The 24,128-nt window shown below is 43.8% G+C and overlaps 1 protein-coding gene and 1 pseudogene across 1 annotated transcript; both read left to right on the top strand.

Annotated features, from left to right (window-relative positions):
- Positions 1-349: 349 nt before the first annotated feature.
- On the top strand, positions 350-1,554 carry LOC147869005 (fasciclin-like arabinogalactan protein 11). The gene has a single exon (XM_087325703.1). It carries the CDS (start codon positions 398-400, stop codon positions 1,343-1,345), a length of 948 nt encoding a protein of 315 aa, XP_087181829.1. The 5' UTR covers positions 350-397; the 3' UTR covers positions 1,346-1,554.
- Positions 1,555-17,897: 16,343 nt separating this feature from the next.
- Positions 17,898-22,889, top strand: LOC147869004 (putative Histone-lysine N-methyltransferase ATXR5; annotated as a pseudogene).
- The last annotated feature ends 1,239 nt before the right edge of the window (positions 22,890-24,128 follow it).

Below are 24,128 nucleotides of genomic sequence, written 5' to 3'. Positions count from 1 at the left end.
AAGGGACAGAGACAGCTTCTGGACAGCTCATCAAACATTGTCGGAGGAAGTGAGAATCAAAACATTAAAAAATTAATAAGAAAACCGCCAAAGAGAACGTGGGCTATGTACATAAAAGAAAAACAAGAAAAACAACAAACTTTTATGTTAAAGAGAGAGAGAGAGAGAGAGAGAGGCAACACTCAGAGAGGCGCGCCAATGAATAAAATGCTTGGGCAGCAGGACGCGTCACGGACATTTGGCAGGACACGTGTACAAAGACAGGCCACGTGGGAGCCACGTGGCAGACCATATATTGGGATCAAAGGCTAAAGCAATTCACCTCCACCCCCCCTTCTTTCAAGTTTCCCCTTTTTTCTTTAGTAGTTTCACTTCCACTACTCTTTCTTGGAGAGCCATGGAGGCGGCCATCACCACATCGCCATTAAAGAAGCTTCACCCCCACCATATCCTTCACCTCCACCATTTTCTGCTTACCTTTATCTCTCTCCTACACTGCCTTGTCTGTTTTCATTCCTCCTCTCCTGTTTTCGGGTCCGCGGCCGCCCTCAATTCCCCGCTGTCTTCTTCCCCTTCGGTCCCCACCCCGGCCGCCTCCGACCCTGTGAACATAACCCACATCATAGAGAGCGCAGGAGAGTTCCAGACCTTCGTGAGCCTATTGACCGCGACTGGCGTGAACCGCCTCTTCCAGGCACGAGCGAATAGGACCACGACAAGTGGCATCACGGTGTTCGCCCCGACCGACCAAGCCTTCTCCGCGAGCAATGCCGTAAGCAAGTTGTCAGCACGGCACAAGATCGAACTCTTGGAATTCCACGCGCTCTCGGCTTTCTATCCTTTGTCCGCGCTCCAACAGGCGACCGTCCCGGCCGCCCCCACCCTGGCCACGGCTGCGGCAGGGGCCGGGAAATTCACCGTGAATTTGACCAATGCGGATGGGGCCGTGCTCGTGTCCACGCCTCTATCACGCGCCACACTTATTAGCACCTTGTATAACACGGTTCCGTGCGCGGTTTTCGCCATTGATCAAGTGCTTTTGCCGGAGGAGTTATTTGGGCTTCCGAAAGCACATGGGCCATCAGAGGCACCTTTATTGGGTGGCGGTGCCGGCGCCTCCATTACCCCGGCTTCATCATTAGCTTCTAATGATGGTCACAATCTAACCCCAGCCACGCAAACTCCGAACCCGGGTTCCTCCTCGCCCCTCACTAGTCATGCTCCTTCCACACCTACTCCATCGACTTCGTGCCCCTCATGTCGCGTGACATCCCGGGAACTCGTGGTAGTCGCCACACTCTTTCCAATGTTCTCAACCTTAAAATTGTATAAGGAGTTACATTAGGGTTTCACAGATGATAAGAGTGATGAATGTCCATGTTGTCTCTCAAGAGTATCAAGAATATTTCCATTAGTTGTGGCTAATTGCTTGTAAAAAAGAAAGAAAGAAAAGAATTAACTACCCTCACATGATGTGGTTGGTTATTGCATGCATGATGCATGGCCCATTTTTCTATTCGTTATTCATTAACTATCAAGATTCCATTTTCTGTTGGACATTCTTTGTTTCAAAGGACAACCTTCACATCATTCATCAAATCCTAAGGTTTAAGTGTGATTCACGCTTGATACACATGGCTATGTGTATTGTGTGTCAATTTGCATTGAATTGTGATGGACTGAGGGCTAAGTGTGGCTTTCTCCTCGATATGGGCATATTGCCTTGCACCTTTCTTTCTCCTTGTATGTGTCCCATAGCCATTTGAATGGCATCTGTCAAACCTGTGCCTTGATGACGACATTATTTGTTGGAGAAACCAAAATACATTTGTTGGAGTTGTGTCTTTATCCATGGGAATCTAAGTGTCATGATCAATAAAATATTTGATTCTTTCAATTGTATTCATTCGAAGGATTTGGTATGATTGTATCCTAAGGTTTGACAATGCAAAATCTTCTAAGCTCAGGGGGAACACGCATAAATATGTAACCCACATTAGTTACATGTTGTAGACATAGGTTACATACAGTAGGGTATCATTCCGGGTTGGACCACTCATAAATATGAAACAATGTCATATATATAACGTATCATTTAAAGAGAATATGTGACTACATATATACATATTGGAAAAGGTCACATTTTATTCATGCCAACATCTATATAGCAGCAGCTGGTAGTGTAGGCATTTGACAAAAACTTCATTCGATTTTAAGGATACAAGAAAATGTTTCCCATCAATTTCAGAATGTGGGCATGATGACATTGGGATAGAATCATGTATTATAATTCATTGAATGAGTTTGGTATCTACAGTCCCCCACACTATGACGAGCATTGTAAACTTATCAACGAAATGGTCTATAGTCCCCCACCCACAAACAAGGTCCATCACTTGATTCAATTAGAATTCCAATACCATTCTAATGAATCGAGAGTCACTAAAACACATCAACATGCCATCCATCCACAACAAATTATTACAAGTGGGCCCTATCACACCATTTTACCCTATGAATTTATAAAGCACGATATGTTCAAGTAGTATTGCAAGGTGAAACTTTATTAGTATAGTGATAAGAAAATATCCCACTCTACATGAAGCATTTTGAGGTCACAATCCTACCGTGACTGACAAAAGTTTCTTCATCACCGGCATATGGACTGGCGGTTGGGCAACATACAATATGGTCGATCTCAAACACAATAGAATGTTCATCGGGTTGTGCCTTGATGATTGGATGGATAGTGTGAACAAAAGAAGCAGGTAGGAAATGTTCTCTATAAAGCAAGGACTAGTACCAAAATGTTGGGACGAGTACAATCACTTTCACCGATGGGAGATGATGAGGTCCACATGGACAAATAGATATGTCATCCATATTGTTCAAAGACCAAGCATTGGTATATGAGTGTTCTCCAATCACATTGATGTCTGACTTGTCATTTATTACAAAACCCTTTGATCTCGAGATTTGGTAGAGGAGAGGGTTCATTGAGCAAGGGGGGGGGGGGATGGTGGGTTTTTTGAGTGCCACATCCATAGGCACATTCGTGACGATTACTAGCAACACCATGGAAGCTACCCTCGTGATCCGATGTAGCTTTATATTAAAACATGGCGAAGTTGTAGGGTCCTGATCTCACTAGTTGATATGCTTAACCAAATATTAAAGGTGGTAGTCGTTTGATCCGAGTGATGAGGACCCACGTGACTTTTGCCATGTGGCTACCCTCACCCATGGGTCGTAGAATATGTAACATACAATACGTGTACAAGGTGTATGTACGCCACAAATTCTACCTTCATTTTATTAATACGTAGGATACATATTCTACATATAAAAACATTAAGTACATACAGAATAGGTAAAATATGTGGAATGCTTGTAGAAAACATAGAATACTTATATTGTAATGTATCTAACCATTGTTTTTGGCCAGATCTAAATATTTGAAAACTTTTGGAGACATTACTATACAACTTTGAGCTTGTCAAGGCTTGTCATTTGGTTGAAAGCTAGGCTACAATGGGTCATAGGTGTAGTTGGGCTAGGACATCCTTTGGGCAAGTGAAGATATGTGGTGGGGTGTACAGGGTGGCTATCAAAATAGGATGTATACAAATATTTCATTTGTGCATATTGAGGGAATTAGGGGTATCATAGCCTCTCAATCAACATAGAGACTTATGTCAGCATCACTCTTATTTGGAAGGGTGTGCTAGACGATGCAACACTCAAATTGACCTAATGTGTCATGCCCTTTGTGCAGGTGATTTGATAAAAGTATTTACAATACTTCTCTAGGTGAATGTTGGAGATACAAATCATGCATTAGAGTCACTACGGGCAGTTTGTGAATGAGTGCCTAACTACGGGCATAAGATCCAATACATGGCTTGACAAAAACGTGCCTCTTTCATCAAGCAAAGGCCCTTGCAAGGGTGTCGAAGAGACTTGGTTGCTTGCCATTGTTCACATTCAAAATCCTTTCCATCATGGTTTTGATCGTTTTTGTAGTGAAGCCCCATCCCACCCAGGTGGGAATGGAGGGATCCACTTATGGCCAAATTCAACATTGTTTTAAGTTTCACGTCCTAAAGTTGGGTCACAAGGTGGCACTATAGTTGCTAAAACAAAATGTTGAACAAGGGCAATGTCTTTTGGAGGATTAGTAACATCATGTAGAAGAGGACGTAAACTTTTCAACATGAATAGTTTCCTATCAAACATCCATTTGAAAGCAACATAGATAACGTCAAAGTCGTTTTGGTAGTGAATCCCCATCCCACCCATGTGGGAATGGAGGGGTTCACTTATGGCCAACTTCAACATTGTTTTAAGTTTCACTTCCTAAAGTTGGGTCACAACGTGGCACTATAGTTGCTAAAATGAAATGTTGAGCAAGCGCAATGTCTTTTGGAGGATTAGTAACATCATGTAGAAGAGGATGTAAGCTTTTCAACATGTCAAATAGTTTCCTATCAAACATCCATTTGAAAGCAACATAGATCACATCAAAGGTAGTGTGTTTGCTCAAAGTATTCTCCTTGTGAACACATCTTCGTATCGACAACGTTTTACCTCTCTGCTAGTAATGCAAGCTGAGGGGTCCACATGACTGTATATCCTATTGATGGAGAGCTAAGTGAGAGTGGTTGTCAATCACTCTCGAGCCACTAAACTCACTTTCCCTTATCTTACAAACTCTCATGAAGAAAACCCTAATAAGAAGCTAACTAGTAATGCCTTCTAAAGGCTTAAAAGCATTAGCAATATTAAGATCAGTAAGTAAACACGAAGAGAAATACAATAGCCACACTTGAATTACTAGGTCACCATAACACATAATTGAAAGTGTTGTTTTTTTCTTCTTCTTAAAAGAACTTAACACTAATCATTCACCTGAATGTGAGTGTGGACTACTCAATTGTGTTCGCCTTCTCTTGATGTAACATTTGCTCCTCAATCGTGTTGTCACTGATGTCTTCATAACTAATTCTATGGACAACATGTACTTGTCTCCCACTACCTGATGGTTAGGTAAACTCTTCGATGCACCGTGTCGGGCCTTGGTTCTTGGAAGGAAAGAGCAAGAGAGGAGGAAGAGTGATTTCTCGTTTCTCCCTCCATTAGGGATATTAATGTTTGTAGTACATAGATTTCATAGCTTTAGAGAGAACTATTTGTCTTTTATTGTATTTGGTTGAGATGTTCACCTAGATCATATTCACCACTCGTCTAGGTGAGCCATTTTTTATGTTCCTCTCCCAATGTGTCATGACATGGCATGTCCAAGTCTATATAAGGGAGAAAAAGGGGGAAAGGAATAACACAAAGAATGTAGGAAAAGGAAAGTACTATCAGAACATTTGTGTCGTGATACCAACACTTTACCTATTTGACTCATCAATTATGGTAAAAAGGGCCATAGAAATGAATGCTTAAAATTCATTGTCACCCAAATGGAGCATTCTTGTTTTAGAAAAGCATGATAGTTCACTATAGGGGACCATTGCTTTACATGCACCAACCGTTTATCAAAGAACACGAGAACTTTATCCAACAATGCACTTCGATCTTAAAGGCAATGAAATACGACATCATAAAACCCATTGGGCTTGCATATATATTCTTAACAAAATTCAATGATACGATTGTGTTCAACCATTGCTTAACCCAATTTATGAATGGGACTTTCCTAGTAAACATAATATAACCACATGCTCATAAAATACATCAAGAGACTATAAAACTACCTTAGCATAAACTTCCACATCTACATATCCTCATCAATGCATTGTTTTGCTTCATTCTCATTTTTCTCCATGTCAATATTAAACAACAAAGTATTGACAATTCCCTATAAGTGATCCCAATTATGATTATCCTTGTGACCCTCGTCTACATGTTTCACCTTAGCATATGCCAATTTCTTATCAATAATTTCCTCAATACCCTTAAATCTTTTAGAGTTTCCCAATTCTTCACTTGCATTGCCTTAGCATATGTCAATTTCTTATCACTAATTTCCTCAATACCCTTAAATCTCTTAGAGTACCGAGTTGTTGTTGCTCGCCTATATTGATGAGGAGAGAGAGAGAAAAATGATAGAGAAGAGAAGAGGAAGAGAAAAGATACTTGAATATATTATTAAGAAAAGAATACAATCTTCTTATACTCCAAGAGTAACAACCCCAAATAACTACTTCAATATACTATTACTAGAATAGCCTTTCCGTCTTCTCTCTTTCTTCTACTAATCGTCTTCTCACTTCTTCGAATCTTCTTCTTCCTCACTTCTTCTTGTAGATTTTCTATTCTTCCTTTCTTCGTAACTATTCTATTCCCCCCTCGTCTCCCTAATTGCTAAGAATACCCTCATACTTATAGGTTTTTAGTTTTACATACCCTCTCGCTTTTTCTTTTCTTTTCTTTTACATATCCTCGAGTTTGTGTGGTGCGTTTTTCATATCATTATTTCTGGTTTGTCATCCAAATTTGTCATACAAGAAAGCTCTCTTTGTCAGATTTCTTATGAATATTTTCTTTTGAAATTTGGATAAGAGATGACGAAGTTATGAGCTTTTTTCTCTACCTTGCTTTTTCTACTTAATTTCCTGCGTTTTTCTTCTTTTCCTTTTTTTCTGCTTTTGAAAAATACCTCTAACTTTATTTCTCTTCAATTTCCTTTACCTTTTAACTCTTGGCAAGCCATGGCAATCCATTTCCCTAGATTTCATCACAGATCTTCCGGTCTCTGAGGGATTCGATGTGATCTTAATAGTAGTAGATCGATATACAAAGATGGCCCATTTCCTACCATGTACTAAGGAAATCTCCAGTGAAGAATCCGCTGAAATGATCATGTGTGAAGTATGTCGGCATCATGGCCTTCCCGATAGTATCATCAACGACTGTGGACCCCAGTTCGTCTCGAAGTTTTGGAAGCACCTCTTTAAAATTCTTAAGGTCACTTGTAACCTCTCCTCCAGCGACCACCCGCAAACAGACGGTTAAGCTGAACGAACAAATCAAACGCTGGAGCAGTATCTTCGGTGCTTTTTAAGCTATGATCAAGATGACTAGGCAGATATTCTCCACTTCGCCGAATTTGCGTATAATATCTCTGTCCACTCATCGACAAAGGTGACACCATTTTATGCTTACACGGACTGTCACCCCCGGTGGTGTGTATTTGAAACCTAGAGTTACCTACAAATCCTTGTGTAGAGGATCGTTTGGAGTGGCTACGTAAGATACAAGCGGATTTATCTACTCATCTACAGCAAGCTCAACAAACACATAAGGTTTATGTGGATCGTCATCGGCTTCCATCTAGTTTTGACATTGGAGATCGGGTGTGGCTACTACGACAACACATCAAGACTACTTGCCCACGCGAGAAGTTGGATTACCGGCGATTAGGTCCTTTCCGTATTATTAGAAAAATTAATGATGTCGCTTTTCGTCTCGATCTACCTCCACAACATTGGATACATCCGGTGTTTCATAGTTCTCTCCTCGAACCCTATCAAGACAACACCATCCCAAGTCATATTAAACAACCTCCACCCCCGATCGAGCTTGAAGATGGACCTGAGTACGAGGTTGCTGCCATCCTTGATTCCAAGATTATTCGTAACAAGCTCTACTATTTAGTCGATTGGCTAGGATATAGTCCCAATGAGCGTATGTGGGAACCAATAGAGAATGTAACCAATGCTCGTGCTCTTCTTGAAGACTTCCATCGTCAATATCCAGACAAACCGGGTCCTCAATCCAAAACGACTCGTGACACTCGTCATTTTAAAAGGGGGATAGTGTCATGATATGGCAAGACTCAAACCCATGACCTTATGTTACATGGGTCAAGCTCTGGACCATTAGACTATATGTTGTAATACGAATGATATTATTTTCATTTAGGTTTTACTATAGAAAATTGATGTATATTCCAGATTTCTCTGGAACATTCTAGAAACTTCAGGAGTACTCTTGAGCACACTATAAAAGGAGGCACAAGGCATTATTTCGAACCAAATTGGTTCAACACCAATCTTAAGCCTCCTAGTTACTATTGTATATTCCCTTGACATAATATATATCATTTGTTATCCTCTCTCTCTCTCTCTCTCTCTCTCTCTCTCTCTCTCTCTCCTTCTCTCGAGAGTTCTACACCTCCCTTAGTACTAATCCTCATCTTTTAGCAACAATTCCTTCTATGTTTTAGTATTGTTCCTAACAGTACCTTCGCATCCAATGTATTTGTCACGGTCTTTTCTTATGAGCAAAAATCGACTTCACATTTAGCCCCCCTCATTGCTAGTTGAGCGAACCATTTAAGGTGAGCCTAAAAAGAAAATGAAAAACTCCTTCGCCTTATGGTAGGCTATAGACAAAGAAGGGGTATAAATACCTAAAATGTAACAAATTATTGTGTGAGAAAAAATCCCCGTTAAGCGGTAGGAAAAAAATCTCATGTGCACTACAAGAAAATGTTTGGTAATAATCAACTACATCTTTCTCCTTGACAAATGAAAGAAATATTGATAAATCATGCAACAATAAAAGTGATGGTCCCCGCTTACCACCATCATTGCGTCTTAGAAATAGTAACACCATATATTCTTCTTCACTAGCCTGTTCTCCATACATCATGTCTCTCTTCGTACATTTCAACCTTCTACAAAATGATGATTCCCTTAGTAGAGCATTAGTTTTTAACTCCTTGACTACAAACAAAAATTGTTCATCATTGTAAAGAATATGTGTGCGGAAGCGTGTGCGTAAACACAAAGTACGCAGTTCGAAAAAAAGATAGTTCAGTAAACTCAAGAAACACAAAGATGGAGATGGAGATGGAGAGACAGAGAGAGAGCAGACAACTTACATCAATTTCAAAATAATGACGCTCTGTATATACATCGTGCTCAGTGAGCACCTTTTATACAAGTCTTGACAAATGGGCTGACAGAAGTACTTGACTGCTCATAAATGAGCCTACTACACTAACTCCCAAAATTATTCCTCACGAGGAATACCATACTAACGGCCTCACAGTTTACGCACCACTATGACTACGTTATGCGTACCGTTTCACACACCCAGTCTACACACTAGGTTACGCACCGTATTACGCACCCAATGTTGAGCCTGTCACTCAACACTCCCCCTCAACCTCAACTTGAGGTTTCATTTGCTCTTCTGAATCCACGCTCCTGTTCCTTCTGGCTTCACGCCTCGCTCACGCTCCTCGACCTGTTCGAATCCGCGTGCCTCGACCCTTTCGGTCGAGTTGTCTGCTTGTTCGGCCCTTCTCAGCTCCCTTGTTGTCACGGTGTTGGCGTGTCCTTTGTTGTCCTTTTCTCTGTTTGGCCTTCAGTTGATTCGGCGTATCCGAATCGAACATTTCTATTGAATCAAACACTTCTGATTCAATTATGCTCTCATCCGAATTGGTTGTCTCCAATTCGTCTTTAGTCTTCAAGCCTTTGACAACTTCCGACCACGTCTTCGTCTTGGCCTTATCTCCCCTAGATTCGGCTGTCGGCTGTCTTCAACTCTTTCCTACGATTATGGCCCTTGTGGTCGAATATGAGTGTATAATGGCCGTATTCACATTGTCCCTTTGGACAGCCCAAGTTCGGGCTATTTCTGTAAATAGCATAAAGGGTAGTTGCCCTAGGATAGTCACTATATAAAGTGACTTTGTAACCTTTAGTGAAGGTCGGTTGTCATTTGTAACTGTTGCTATTGGAATATAACGTTTCCTTTCTGCCCCTCTCTCTCTCTCTCTCTCCCTCTGTGTCTATCTTGCTCCTGCATACACAGGTTCTTCTTCATCATGAATGGTGCTTGCACTTCCACATTGACGGTCTTATCCCCAACACTTGCTTCTTCCTTCGGCTTCTTCAGCCGGTTCGAAATCGAATTGTCCATCTGATTCAGCGTCGTGGTCACTTCCGCCACCTGAAAGGACCCGCTCGCGAACAAAATGGTAATGCACCTCAATGTGCTTGGTCTGGGCGTGGAACACGGGGTTTTTCACAAGGTGGATACTGCTAAGGTTGTCGCAATAGATCGTCGTCGGATTAGACTCCTCTACATGCAGATCTCGTAATAGCCGTTTCAGCCAAATGACTTGGCACGTAGCGATAGTCTCCCCTCGATATTCGGCCTCTGTTCTCGACAGTGCCACTATCGACTACTTTTTGCTACTGACGCGTTCGCCATGCTTCCTAATGAGAAGGCATATCCTGATGTGGATCTATGATTACTGGCGTTTCCGGCCTAATCGGCATCCGTGTAGCCAACCAACTATTCGGCTACGCTTGCCTCATACAGCAACGCCATGTCTTTCGTGTCGCTGACATATCGCAATATCCTTTGCGCGCACTGAAAGTGTTCGGTTGTGGCATGCGACATAAATTGATTGATTAAGCCGGCCGGGTAGCTGAGATCTAGCCGAGTAATCGTCAAGTAGATGAGGCTTCCGAAAATTTGTCGAAACTGTGTCGGGTCACACGCCTTTCCTGAATCTCGGCGAAACTTTACGTTTCTGTCTAGAGGGGTCGAGATGGGCTTACAATTTTCCATCTTGAACTTGAAGAGCATACTCAACACGTAATGGCGTTGGCTGATCAGTATGCCTTCCGGGGTGCGGATCACTTCGATCCCAAGGAAGTAATGAAGGTCCCCCAAATCCTTCATGTCGAATGATGCCGCAAGCTGGAGCTTCATGCGGTCAATCTCACGTAGGTCGGCGCCGGTGATGACCAAGTCATCAACATAACATAAAATGCTAACCGGCCCGAGTCGACCTTTCCAGATGATCGCATTCTTTACATCCATCTGATGTAAGTGCCACCCCTTCGTCGCAGCTACTGCCAGCAGAACACGCACGGTAGTCATCTTCGCGACAAGCGTGAAGGTCTCGTCGTAGTCCACATTGTGCTTCTGCGCGTAGCCTTTCGCTACTAACTAAGCCTTGTATCGGTTGACCAAGCCGTCAGTGTTGTACTTGACCTTGTACACCCACCTACATTCGATCGGCTTCACACCTTTTGGTGCGTCAACCAGGTCCCAGGTTTCATTTTGCACCAATGCGCGCATCTCTTCCTCCATCGCGGCATGCCAATTCGTGTCCTTCACCGCTTCTACGTAGCTCTCCGGCTCACGCACTTCTGCTACACGGGTCATGTACGCATAGTGATGCGCCATGTACTCATTGTATCCGAACCACACAACAGGGTTCTTCTGGCGGGTAGATCGGTGTAATTGCTCATTAGCCGATGTTGAGGCTTTCTTGGCCGACGTGGACTTCACTCTTGAAGGCCCGTCATCACTTCGCTCAGAGTCGGACTCGCGTCGATCCGACTCATTCCTATCCATGCCATAATCCAACACCTTCTTCTTCCCTTTTTCCTTGTGCATAAACCGTCTCCTCGGTTCTTTACGCGGGGACATCACGGCCGAGTCGCCACTATTCGTTGTCTCTTCAATAGGTTGGCCATTTCGGCCCAACCTCTCATTCGGTCCACTTAGCCGAAATGAGATCAGACTCTCTCTCAGAGCTCCGACTTCTTCATCATGCGGGGGCATTTCGGCCTCGTTGAATTCGTCCTTAGAATTTGGAATGGAGTTATGAGGAATTGGGAGTGAAGGCAAGTACCACGAAGCGGATTCGTCTCCCTCTCTCTCTCTCTCTCTCTCTCTCTCTCTCTCTCTCTCTCTCTCTCACTCACTGTCTCTTTCGTTCTCTCTCAACTCTGATGTTTCTCTGTGAGTGATATTGTTGTGTGGATCTACCGAGCAGCCATGAATGTAGGCGAACACAACATCTCGACTTATGTGTACTTCCGTTTTTTGGGAGTTATAACATTTATACCCCTTCTAATCATCTGGATAGCCAACTAAGATGCACTTTTCGTCTTTGGCATCCAACTTCCTCCTCTTTTCCTTCATCACATGCACATATGCAATGCTACCAAAAATCCTCAAGTGTGCCAAGTTCGGCTTCTTCCTGAAATACAACTCATGTGGCGACACTCCTCCATTAGTAGAAGTCTGATTCTGTATGTAGATAGCCGTCTTCACGGCTTCAGCCCAATAGAATTTCGGCATATGATTCTCTTCAAGCATTGCCCTGGCTGCTTCTTCGATTGTCCAATTCTTCCGCTCGGCCACGCCGTTCTGCTGCGGCGTGTATCTACACGAGAATTCGTGTGGAATTCCCTCCTTCTATAGATAACTTGTGAACTGGTCGGAGAAGTACTCCTTCTTGCCATCAGACCATAGGCATTTGATCTTACGCCCTATTTCCCTTTCCGCAAGGCTCTTCACCTTCAGGAAACATGCGAAGACTTCGCTCTTCTTCGTGATTGTGCATACTCACGTGTGCTGAGTGAAGTCGTCGATGAAGGTTACAAAGTAACAACTTCCACCGAGACTCATGTTCTGTGCCGGTCCCCACACATCTAAATGGATCAAATCCAGCGGACTTCGACTACGATTACGCTCATTGGGGAATGGGAGTCGGTGTTGTTTTCCCATCTGACAGGCTTTGCAGACTTGGCCATTACGGCCCCGGAATTTCGGCAAGCCGAAAACAATGTTCTTCGTCTGCATCTCACGAAGCCGTGGGAAATTTACGTGGCCGAATCGCTTGCGCCATAGGTCGATATCCGATTCGACCTTTTGGCCTTTCGCGTACATAGCAGAGCCCACATTGTTGGTTTCGAGGATAAACATCCTCCCTTCACGGTGCCCTTGCGCGATTACTTTGCCTTCCTCTTCTATGAAGTAGCCGAAATGCATGAATCGAACTTGTATTCCCTAGTCGACAATCTGATCGACCGACACCAGGTTCTTCGTTATTGTCAGGACGTGTAACACGTTCATGAGCTTCCCTTTCTGCCCGATGTGGCTGAGGGGAACTTCGCCAACATGTTCAATGGTATGCGGAGTGTCATCTCCCGTTTCGACCACTCCTTGCGATTCCGGTTTCTCCAAGTACGAGAACCATTCCTCGTGACTCGTCATATGTTTTGACGCTCCGGAATCAACATACCACACCTTGCTCGATTTCGAGGTGTTCACGGCAATAGAATTGGCCTTATGCTTCATTACGAAGGCTGGGCCCGATTTGTTTCCAGCTCATTTAGAGCCTTCTGTGTAGTGCGATCTCTGACGCCTCTCTTTGTCTTTTTGGCTCGATCTAGCTTTGTCTAAATCGGCTCTCTTTTTCTAGCACTCTCTCTCCTTGTGGCCTTTCTTGCCACAATACCAGCATTCCGACGCGGCCTTCTCTTGCCGGCTTCCGGCGTTGCCAAGACTCCCCCTGCTTGTGGAGGGTCTGGAACTGCTATCAACATTTCGATTATGCTGCTTCTTCTGCTCTTGTCGGCCGCCACCATTGCGCGTTGATCCACCTCCTCCACCACAAACACGGGGCCTATCTTCCTCCGTGTACAACATCTTGTCGTCAGCGTGCGTACTCGTCGACGCACCCGCGTGATTTTCCTCCACGAGCAACATTGATTGAAGCTCGAAGAACGAAGGCGTATTCTCCCTCGTACAGAACGTCGTTCGGAAAGCTCTGAACATGGATGCTAGCCCGCCAAGGCACACTTGCACCATCTCGTCCTCCTCCACGTTCACATTGACGGAGGTGAGTGAGTCACAGATTTCCTTGATTCGGGCCGTGTAATCGACCACAGACAAATCTTTCTACCGGACATTGTTGAGCTTCTACTTGAGCTGCAACTTCCTAGCCGTTGTGCTTGTGGCGAAAAGCTTTTTGGGATTCGCCCACGCGTCCTTTGGCATCTTAGCATCCTGAATATAGTTCAATAGTTGGTCGCTCAGACAGAATGCAAAGCAGTAGAGAACTCTGCTTGCCGCTTGTTCCCAAGCCGAGAAATCTTTGTGTGTTGAATCGGGTGCTACATCATTAGCTCCTTTGACATAAATCCAGTAGCCGTGACCGAGCAGGTACTGGTGCATCTTGTACGACCAAGATGCATAGTTGCTCCTATCAAGCTTTTGAGTTAGTAGCGAGCCTCCCATACCTTTGTCCATATTGTTATCTTTTTCCTTTTTCGAAAAAAAACTGAAGAACAACTTCAACTATGTTTTGTCGCAAGCTTTTCTTGTCGGTTGTAGAGGACTTCAACCCTCGCACTCTGATACCATGTAAAGAATATGTGTGCGGAAGCGTGTGCATAAACACAGAGTACACAGTTTGAAAAAAAGACAGTTCAGTAAACTCAGGAAACACAAAGATGGAGATGGAGATGGAGATGGAGATGGAGATGGAGAGACAGAGAGAGAGCAAACAACTTACATCTATTTCAAAATAATGACGCTTTGTATATACATCGTGCTCAATGAGCACCTTTTATACAAGCCCTGACAATTGGGCTGACACAAGTACTGACAGTACTTGATTGCTCATAAAATTGAGCCTACTACACTAACTCCCAAAATTATTCCTCATGAGGAATACCATACTAACGGCCTCGCGGTTTACGCACCATAGTATGCACCCAATGTTGAGCTTGTCACTTAACAATCATGCACTTGAACTTTTTGTTCATACATCTTTGCCACACCTTCCACACTTTGAATACATGGACCTTGTTGGGAACAATGGAAACTCCAAATCATGACCCTCCAATCTTTTGGTTTTTTCTTCACGAGGTCAACTACAATGATGATTAGAATACTCCATGCACCACATCTCAGTAGAAGAACAATCGGCATGCACTTCCAAGAGTAATATTTATCCTTCATAACTTGATGATGTATACGTGATAAAGTGATACACCTTGGCTCTTGATCAAATTGTTGTTGAAGAGTTGATGCCCACATAACTTTGTTGCTACTCAATGCAAATCCAAAACACAAATCTTGCACGAACACCTTCATACACTTGAACTTGGCACTTACCAATGCTTCCTTACACGCATTGATCTCCAAAATCCAATCTCTAGCTATCACTTCGAGGTTACCTTCTTCATCTTGCAACTCCGTTGTGGGTACTTCACCATCAACAACTTTTTCTGTCATATCTTCCATTTCATCTTGCACATATTCATCATCAACCACCATATCGCTTGTTGTATCAATAATGTCCTCAACATGATGTACATTGGCATCACCATCCATAACATCGCTTCTCATAAAACTCTCCTTGGATTCGTCTTTCACATAATCACTCTTTATATCATGGTTGTCCTCATGAACTAGATGGGGGAACTCCACATTCATCACCTCTTCTTCTTTGTCTCTAGAATCACCTTCATAGACATAATCATAATTCCAAAAAATAGATTAATGATATGAGGGAACCTGTTGAATCGGACATTGCAAGTATGTTGGTTGTTGGCTCTTGACTGATCCACAATTATCATAGCTTGAATTTATGGTATATGACGTCGATACTCCATATGATTCAACGAATAATACCTTCTTCAATTGTTGATGATAACTTTGACATACTCGAAGCAAATCATGGAAAGACCTTGGGTACTTCATATGCACTTCATATTGAAAATATGGATCTAACCTTGCTTTGAATCTTTTCATCTTGAAGTATACATCTTCAACGCCTCCAACAAGTCGAATCCAACTGGACCATAGATCCAAAAACGTCTTCTCATGCTCGAGGTAGCACATTGATGAAACCATACACAATTGGAAAAGTTTTCTTCGTAGATTTGTCGCATCACGAACTCCATATCTTGCCATCAGTTTCATGATGAATCGGTAGATCCAACCATCAAAGAGTGGACGATTGTTCCTCCCATTATACGGAAAGGATCGGCCCTCCTTGGAGTGCCAAAATGATGAGAGAGAGAGAGAAAAATGATAGAGAAGAGAAGAGGAAGAGAAAAGAATACTTGAATATATTATTAAGAAAAGAATAAAATCTTCTTATACTCCAAGAGTAACAATCCCAAATAACTACTTCAATATACTATTACTAGAATAGTCTTTCCACTTGACGGGAACCCAACGCTCCTTATGTCCAACGCTCGGCCACAACCGAGATTCTTTTCATACACAGGAAACGGGAAACAAATGCACGACACAAAGGAGAGAAAAAGATAGACAGGATGTTTACGTGGAAAACCCAAACTGAGGGAAAAACCACGGCAGCCCACAGGCTGCAAACTATCACTATATTGGAATGTACAAACAGTGAGTTCACGGAGGCAACGACCTCGTGCTCACGATCTTCGCCATAGGCAGCGGTTACAACAGAGGCAACGACCTCGTTCTCTCTCTCTCTCTCTCTCTCTCTCTCTCTCTCTCTGTACAGTTACGCACACTAATCTCGTGCAAAACAGAAAATGACAACAACAACTAAAAGTTTGCCCTAAGTCATATTTATACTAATATGAATTTTCGGCTATTTACAAATATAGCCTCGATGAACTCTCAGAAAACATATTTACGAATATGTCTCTTCATCCAGTTCATACCGGGTCTACACCATCCGGCTCTCCGTAGCCGGGTACTCCTCATCCGGTTTCGGCCTCGGCCTATCCATCGATATAATTCAGACTCCATTTAGCATTATGGTCTCTCAATGACACTACATCCGTAACTTGTTGTACAAGTTCGGGATGACTGAGTGTAAGTCTGTGGCAAACCCTCTCGATCGGAACCTGAAGCTACATGTCAACTCCGACACAGAAGAGTGTGAGCCGACTCAGTATTGACAACTGATCGGGAGCCTCATCTATCTCACTATCACTTGATTGGTTTCCTTAGACAATTTATGCAAACACCACGCGACATTCACTTGGATTGCGCTAAGCGAGTGTTACAATATGTGAGCGGCACAATGGATTGTGGCATTCTATACAAATCGGTCACACCAATTCGACTCAATGGGTACACAGATGCCGATTGGGCCGGCTACAAAGCTGATCAACGATCAACCTCTGGTTTTGTCTTCTCCCTTGCAAATGGAGCCATCTCCTGGAGTAGCAAGAAGCAACCAACCATCGCTCTTTCGAGCACATAGGCCGAATACAGGGGCGCAACGGTGGCTGCATGTGAAGCCGTATAGCTCAAGAGGATACTAAAGGATCTGGGCATTCCCATCAAGGATCTGATTCCGCTTTATTGCGACAACATGAGCCCGGAAACCCAGTGTTCCAGGCACGCACGAAACATATCAAAGGGCACTATCACTTCATTCGAGAGCGTGTTCAAGCTGGAGATGTCGACCTCCAACACATCAACACAAATCTACAGACGATCGACATCTTCACCAATTCCCTAGAACCCGACAATCTTCGACAATTCATGTTAGACCTTGGACTAACAATCCCTGACTTGCTTTGCTTGAGGGGGAGTACAAACTAGACGTTGTACGAACCGGAGATAAGCCGAAGCGGACATCAACCGAAAGGAGACAATCCAAGTTGAGCTTGAGGGGGCGTGTTGAAAATCAAGCTCAACCTAGTCTAGTGTGTGAGCACACCTTTGAGAGTGCATGAAAAATGAAAGGTCAAAAATCACCACTACTTTTGTAGCATTAACTATGTGTCATAGAATCATATTCTATGACACATAACTAATGAGTTTCCACATTCACTATGACCGATGAGCTTCGGTAGTTCATGAAGAGAGAGGGTGACTATATAAAGTTATCCTCCTCCTACTTTGTAATGGGTCAGTTAATCTCCTTTGTAATATACAATTTTTTTGACTATTCTATTTTCCACTCTATCTATCTTGTGTCTCTCTCTCCTCTCCTCTTCTAAAACACACACACACACACACACACACACACACACACACACACACACACACCATCGATTCTTTACAAATGGTTTCTGGGTAGAGGTGCTACTCACTACTTGCACATAATCAATATGTCGCCAAGTAGGCATCTAGGATTGCAAATCCCACATGAGCTATGGACCGGGCAAAGGGCAGATTATGAGAAGCTATGGATTTTTGGTTGTGAAGCTTTCACACTTGTGCCAAGGGATGATCGCCGAAAGCTTGAGCTGCAGTTCAAGAAATGTACTTTCCTTGGTTATGGATCATACGAGGAATTCGGCTACCGACTCTGGGATCCTGAAAACAGAAGTAGTTTGAAGTTTAGATGTCATTTTCAATGAGTCGGAGATGCACAAGCCGACCGAAAGGCCAATCGAAGTCAGACGAGTCACTTTTTCGGATGATTTGACTCCTCTTGAAAGACGAAAATGCTAGAGCGGAAACATGGCAATCTGCCTCTATGGGACAAGCCAACTCAAAGAGCTATTCAAGGGATGATCATCCACGATGATCCGGTGAGCCCAGTCATCCCAAGACAAACCAAACGACTATCTTAGCCACTGGAGAGATACTCTCCTAGTCTCTTTTTTTGCGGACGTCACATTTATGAAGAAGCTTTGTCATGCACCAATTCAGCCATTTGGCATCTGGCAATGGAGTCCGAGATGAACTCCATCCGGCATAATTAGGCTTGGGACCTCGTAGAATTGCCGAAAAATAGACATGCTCTTTTGTGTAAATGGGTCTATCGACTCAAAGAGATGTCAGATCCAACATGTCCCAAGTATAAAGCCAGATTAGTCATGAAGGGTTTCCGACAGGAATACGATATCGATTTCGACGAATTTTATTCACTAGTGGTGAAAATGACGACCCTTCGATTCTTACTCGGCGTACTAGCAGCCGAGGACTTGGAGCTGATCTAGCTAGACGTAAATACGACATTCCTTCACGGTGACCTAGAAGAAAAAAATGTACATCAAACAACCGAAAGGCTTCATTGAAACCGGCCTTGAATGTTTAGTCTGCCGACTCAAGAAGAGTCTCCGGCATGGTCCCTGACAACGGTATAAGAAGTTCAACGATTTCATCCAATCGGTGGCTTCTCCAAGAGCAATGAGAGCCATTGCCTCTTCTAAAAGCACTACAAGATGGGTCTCCCATCTTCCTCATCCTCGATGTGGACGACATGCTACTCTCCGGCCGACATCCCCAAAAGCTCGCCGATCTCGTTCAACAACTGCGGTTGAAGTTTGTCATGAATGACCTCGGTCTGGCAAGACACATACTCAGAATGAAGATTAGTCGACTCCAGAATCAGTGACAATTAGGTTTCTCTCAAGACGACTACATAAGATGTGTATTGGAATGCTTCAACATGCACTCCGCCAAATTTGCTTCGACCCCGCTCCCCATTAACCTTCGGCTGTCTCAACAAGACTATTCGACATCCAGTCTAGAGGGGGAAGACATGAAGTCGGTACCATACACATTGGTAGTCGAGTCTTTAATGTATGTGATGGTCGCAACATTGCCTAATATTGCTCACATTGTAGGAGTTGTCAAAAAATTCATGCACAACCCTGGCCGATCGCACTAGAATGCAATCAAGCATGTGTTTAGAGATCTGGTGGGCACACAAGACCTTGGCATCCTCGTCGGAGGCGTAGTCGGCTACACCAACTCAGACTTTGTCGACTGTGTGGATAACCGAAAGTCAACGAACGGATACTTCTACAAATTCAGCAATGGAGCAATCTCATGGAAGTTGAAACTGTTGGGAATTCGGTCCCTCCAGATGAGAACCGGAGGAGCCGGATCGGACAATGCCGAAGGAAGGATTCAGTGTGAACCGGATTCAGGGACATATCTGTAAATATGTTTCTAGTGTGCCTCTCATGGCCATATTTGTAAATAGTCCTAAAGTCATATAAGTATAAATATGACTTAGGGAAATCACTTTAATGTGTGTGTGTAGAGATATTGTTGTAGAGACACAAAGAGAACGTGAGAGAGAGAGAGAGTGTGTGTGAGATGTAGAAAGCTTTTCTGTTCTAACCACCGGTTTGCGAAGACATAGAGCTTGAGGTCGTTGCCTTTGAGTCTCACTCTATTGTACCCCTCTCTATAGTGATTTTGTTTGGAGTTTGTGGGCTCCCATGGTCTTTCCCGATTAGGGTTTTCCACATAAACATCTAGTGTTGTCTCATCCAGCGTAAGTGCACTAATCGTCTTATTCCTATTTTCCTGTTTTTTTCCTTGTGATTTTAAGACTTGGTTGTGGCCGAGCACTATTTCCTCTCAATTTGGTATCAGAGCGAAGTTGTAAACTTCAAACAAAGAAAGAAAAATCGAAGAGTCATTCGGAAGCATGTTCAAGCTCACCGGATCCAACTACCCAATGTGGAAGTCGAACATGAGCGACATGGTTGTGGTCAAAGATCTCTGGCTTTCGGTATTGTTCGGAGACAAGAAGCTAGACAAGATTGATGCCGCGACCTGGGAGGTGATGTATATGACTACGACAACATACATAAGATGCTTCCTCGACATGAGCCTGTACAATAACTTCAATGAAGAGAACAAGGCAAATGAGCTATGGGAGAAAATCGGTACCATGATGGAGAGTAAAAACACCATAAATCAGGTTTTGGTATTCCATAAGGTAGTGAGACTCTGATACCAAGACGGATCCAACATGACAGAGGACATGAATGCTTTCCAGGGGCTCATAAATCAAACAACCTCGCTGGAAGTACCTTTGGCCGACGTGGTACTTGCGTTGCTCCTGCTTGGTTCCCTCCCGGATAGTTGGGAGACGCTAGTGGTCACTTTGGGCAACGCTAGGCCGGAAGGAAGACAGTTGTCCCTGGCAAGGGTAAAGTCAAGCTTGCCAGAAGGACCGGGAGTCCGGAATCGATCCGAAGGCCTTGGTCACGAAAGATGACCATAACTGGGCAAGAGATTGGAATCAGAGTCCCCAAAACCGCAACAAATCGGGGACGAGGTCAAAGTCAAGTGGGAGGCCCACTTTCTTTTATTGCGGAAAGCCTGGGCGCTTCTAGAAGAATTGTCGACACTTTCGGAAATCCAAAGGGGGAGCCGACATTCCGGAATTCGAAGAAGATTTCGGAAAGGAGAGGAATGTCAACGATTGCAACAAGTGAAGAAGAACTGCTGCTAATCATCGAGGAGAGTGAGCTGCATCTTGTTTGCGACGAAATGACATGGGTGGTCGACTCTGGCGCGTTGTTCCATCTGACCCTCGATCGGAAGTGCTTCTCATCGTACAAAGTAGGAGATCATGATGTCGTGAAGATTTCCGGCTATAGTGTGAAACCGGGGTGGAACGGGCAAGTCGGTGGTGTGCAACATGTGCGCATGTATAGTAGGAAACGGTGTATAGAATAAGGGGGAGGATTTATCCCACATTGTTACGCATCCCTCTCCTTGTTCTATAAAAGGAAGGGAGTGGCCTTTGTAAAAGGGGTTGCCCATTTTGAGTTAGGAGGGTACACCACTTAGGTCTAGGGTTTGGTAGTACCTTCCTCTTCATCTTATTCTTGTTCCCTTAGGGTTTGTACTTTGGTCTTCACCCTATTTTGTTTTAGGGTTTCTTCTTGGTTTCTTCTTCTTCTTCTACCCCTTCATGTCTGTTTAGGGTATTAGCCCGGTGAAGAGCTTGTATGTTCTGTGGGGGTTTACTTCTGCTCGGCCTCCTGTGTAAGACCCCGCTAGGTGCGATGAGCCTGAGAGCTCCCCGACTGCAGCTTGGCGGCAGACTGCTGTTGTGACCTAGCCTACCTCAGTCCGGCTCGGAGCCGGAGTTGTAACTCACTCTTGTAATCAAATATATAAAGGGTTGTGCATATTTGTGTCTCTGTTGGTGTCGGGTGCATTTCTTTCCCTTTGTTTCCTATACATAAGAGGCGTGTGTTGTGTCGGTGTTGCGCGCTGTTACCCGTATAGGTGTACGGGAGGGGTAGGTGTAATGTGGAAGGTGGTGTGTGAGGTGTAATATGAAATGTGAATGTGTGAGTGTTAGGTGAGGTAAGTAGATGTACCTACATCCATTCGGCTTTTTGTAAAGATCTTCTATTATATAAATCCTCACTCATGGGGCATGGAAAAATGATATCGAAGTTACTCTAAATTGTGTCTGTCTCGATTTTCTCTCTCTCTCTCATTCATTCTCTCTATGCATCTCATCTCTCCCTCTCTCCTCTCACACTCGAACCCCCTTGGGAGGGGGGTGGAGCCGATCTTGGCTCCAACCCCCACCCATAAACACATGGCACGACCTACGGCCTACCCCCCTTGAGCAGAAGTCTCTCTTTCCCTCTTTGTTCCCCTATGTGTCTCTAGGTCTTCATCTTTATGTTGTGTGTGTTTGTGCCACTCTATTGCTTGTATGTAGGAGGAGGAAGAAGCAGATTCAAAAATTAATAAATTGCAAGAAACTAACAATCAAACACCTTCTAAATCTCTCCATCAAGAGGTCCATGGCAGAGTTTGAAGGAAATGACAACAATAGCCATAACGAACCTATTCTGGAATAAAGTGGTGAAATCACTTCTATATCTGGTTTAGTGCCAAGATTTGCCAATGATTCAAGTTTACAGAAAAGAGGAATGCAGATCATGAGCAAGGAAGATAAAGCTGCATATGATCGATGTGTAATGATGTATTGACAGAGTGCTTGTGCTCCATTAATGGTCTTCTTTGATTCTCATGAAGGGTTTGTGGTGGAACCGGATAGTGAGATCAAGTATTTAACCATTGTCGTAGATTATAGGTGATGTAGATTATATGAGAAAACGTAAAAGAGTAACAGAGATGATAGAGTTAGCATTATTATGGGTTTACTCTTTACAAATTTTCTAGATAAGGAGCTGGTCATATGTCCTAATAAAAGAGGCTACATTGCTCTATTTGTATCAAGTATCATTAACCATACACTGGAAGGGAAGAAGAAACAAAACCTAAGGTGTATAAGGTTCAATATTGAGGAGAAAACACATGCTTTGTTTATTTCCATCGACAACAAGAGCCAAACGGACAGAGAGTCGGCTGGTGGATAAAGACGACCAGCGCACTGAGTCAGCAGTCGGATGGCTGCAACTAGCCATGCAGATTGTTCGACAACCGACAAAGAAACAACCGAGATGTGGCCAGGACACGGCCGCGAGAGGGTCGAGAAGTCAAGAGACGGCCCAACCATGGCCGAGAAGCCGAGAGTCAGCCAAGCATGGCCCGAGAAGCCGAGAGTCGGCCCAAGCACGGCCGAGAAAGCGGTTGTGAACCATAAAATCGGTCGAGAAGCCGAGTCACGACCAATTCATAGCTGAGCGACGGCCACAAGATGGTCTAGCCATGACCGAGAGGCTGAGATTCGGCCCAGCCACAGCTGAGAAAGCGACCGAGAAGCTAAGAGTCGGCCAAGCCATGGTCGAGCGTCAGCCAATATATGGCCGAAAGCGACGGTCGAGCATCGAGAATAGGCCGAGAGACGGCCCAACCGCGGCCGAGAAGCCGAGATGCAGCCAAATAGGAGCTGCTGAGGGACAATTGGCCAAGCACTAGCACGGCTGAAAGGACGGCCGAGAGCCAAGCGACGGCCGCGAATGGCTACTACCGAGAAATGCGATGGCCGGACAGACGACGACGGCCGTCGAACAAAGGAAGTCAACAGATAGGCCACAGACAGCCAACAAGCTGGCCGATAGACAGAAAATTGGAGCAGCCAACCGCCAAAAAAAGGGGAAAATAAATAAAAAAAACAAAAGCAAACGAACAACAAGAAGAGGAAGAATGAGTTGGAGTCATGGAAGATGCAGTGGTTGCTGCAAGTGGATGCAAAGAAGAACAACAACACACAACAAGAGAAGAAGGGAGGGAAAGCGAAGATGGAGCAGCAGAAAGAAGAAGCGAAGAAGAAAGGACCTACATAGAGAGACATACAGACATTCGATTGAGACTATAGATGGAGCAAAAGATGATTGAACCAAGAAAACTAAGGAAGAAGAAGAGAACAAAGCATCGTTTCTGTCGCAACAGAGATAGAAGAGATAGAGAAGGAGAAGAGAAAGAAGAAAGAAGAAAGAAAGAAAAGGGCAGAGAAGAAACTGAAACCTAAAAAGACGAAGAGAAAAGGAAAGGCATCCCCAAGAATTTTAGACGAGGGCATGACAAAAAATTTCGAAAACCAAAGTATAGTAAATAAATTTCAAAAATATAAGGGCAGCTACTAGAATCTCAACAACTGAGGGGTACGAGATAGAATTTCGAAAAATTGATGGAACAAAAACCTATCACCACTC

This window comes from Azolla caroliniana, unplaced genomic scaffold (assembly GCF_043228905.1).
Source record: "Azolla caroliniana isolate FFs.n. ecotype wild unplaced genomic scaffold, voAzoCaro1.0.p SCAF_1, whole genome shotgun sequence".
NCBI lineage: Eukaryota > Viridiplantae > Streptophyta > Polypodiopsida > Salviniales > Salviniaceae > Azolla > Azolla caroliniana.
This window is presented reverse-complemented; position numbering and strand designations above follow the sequence as displayed.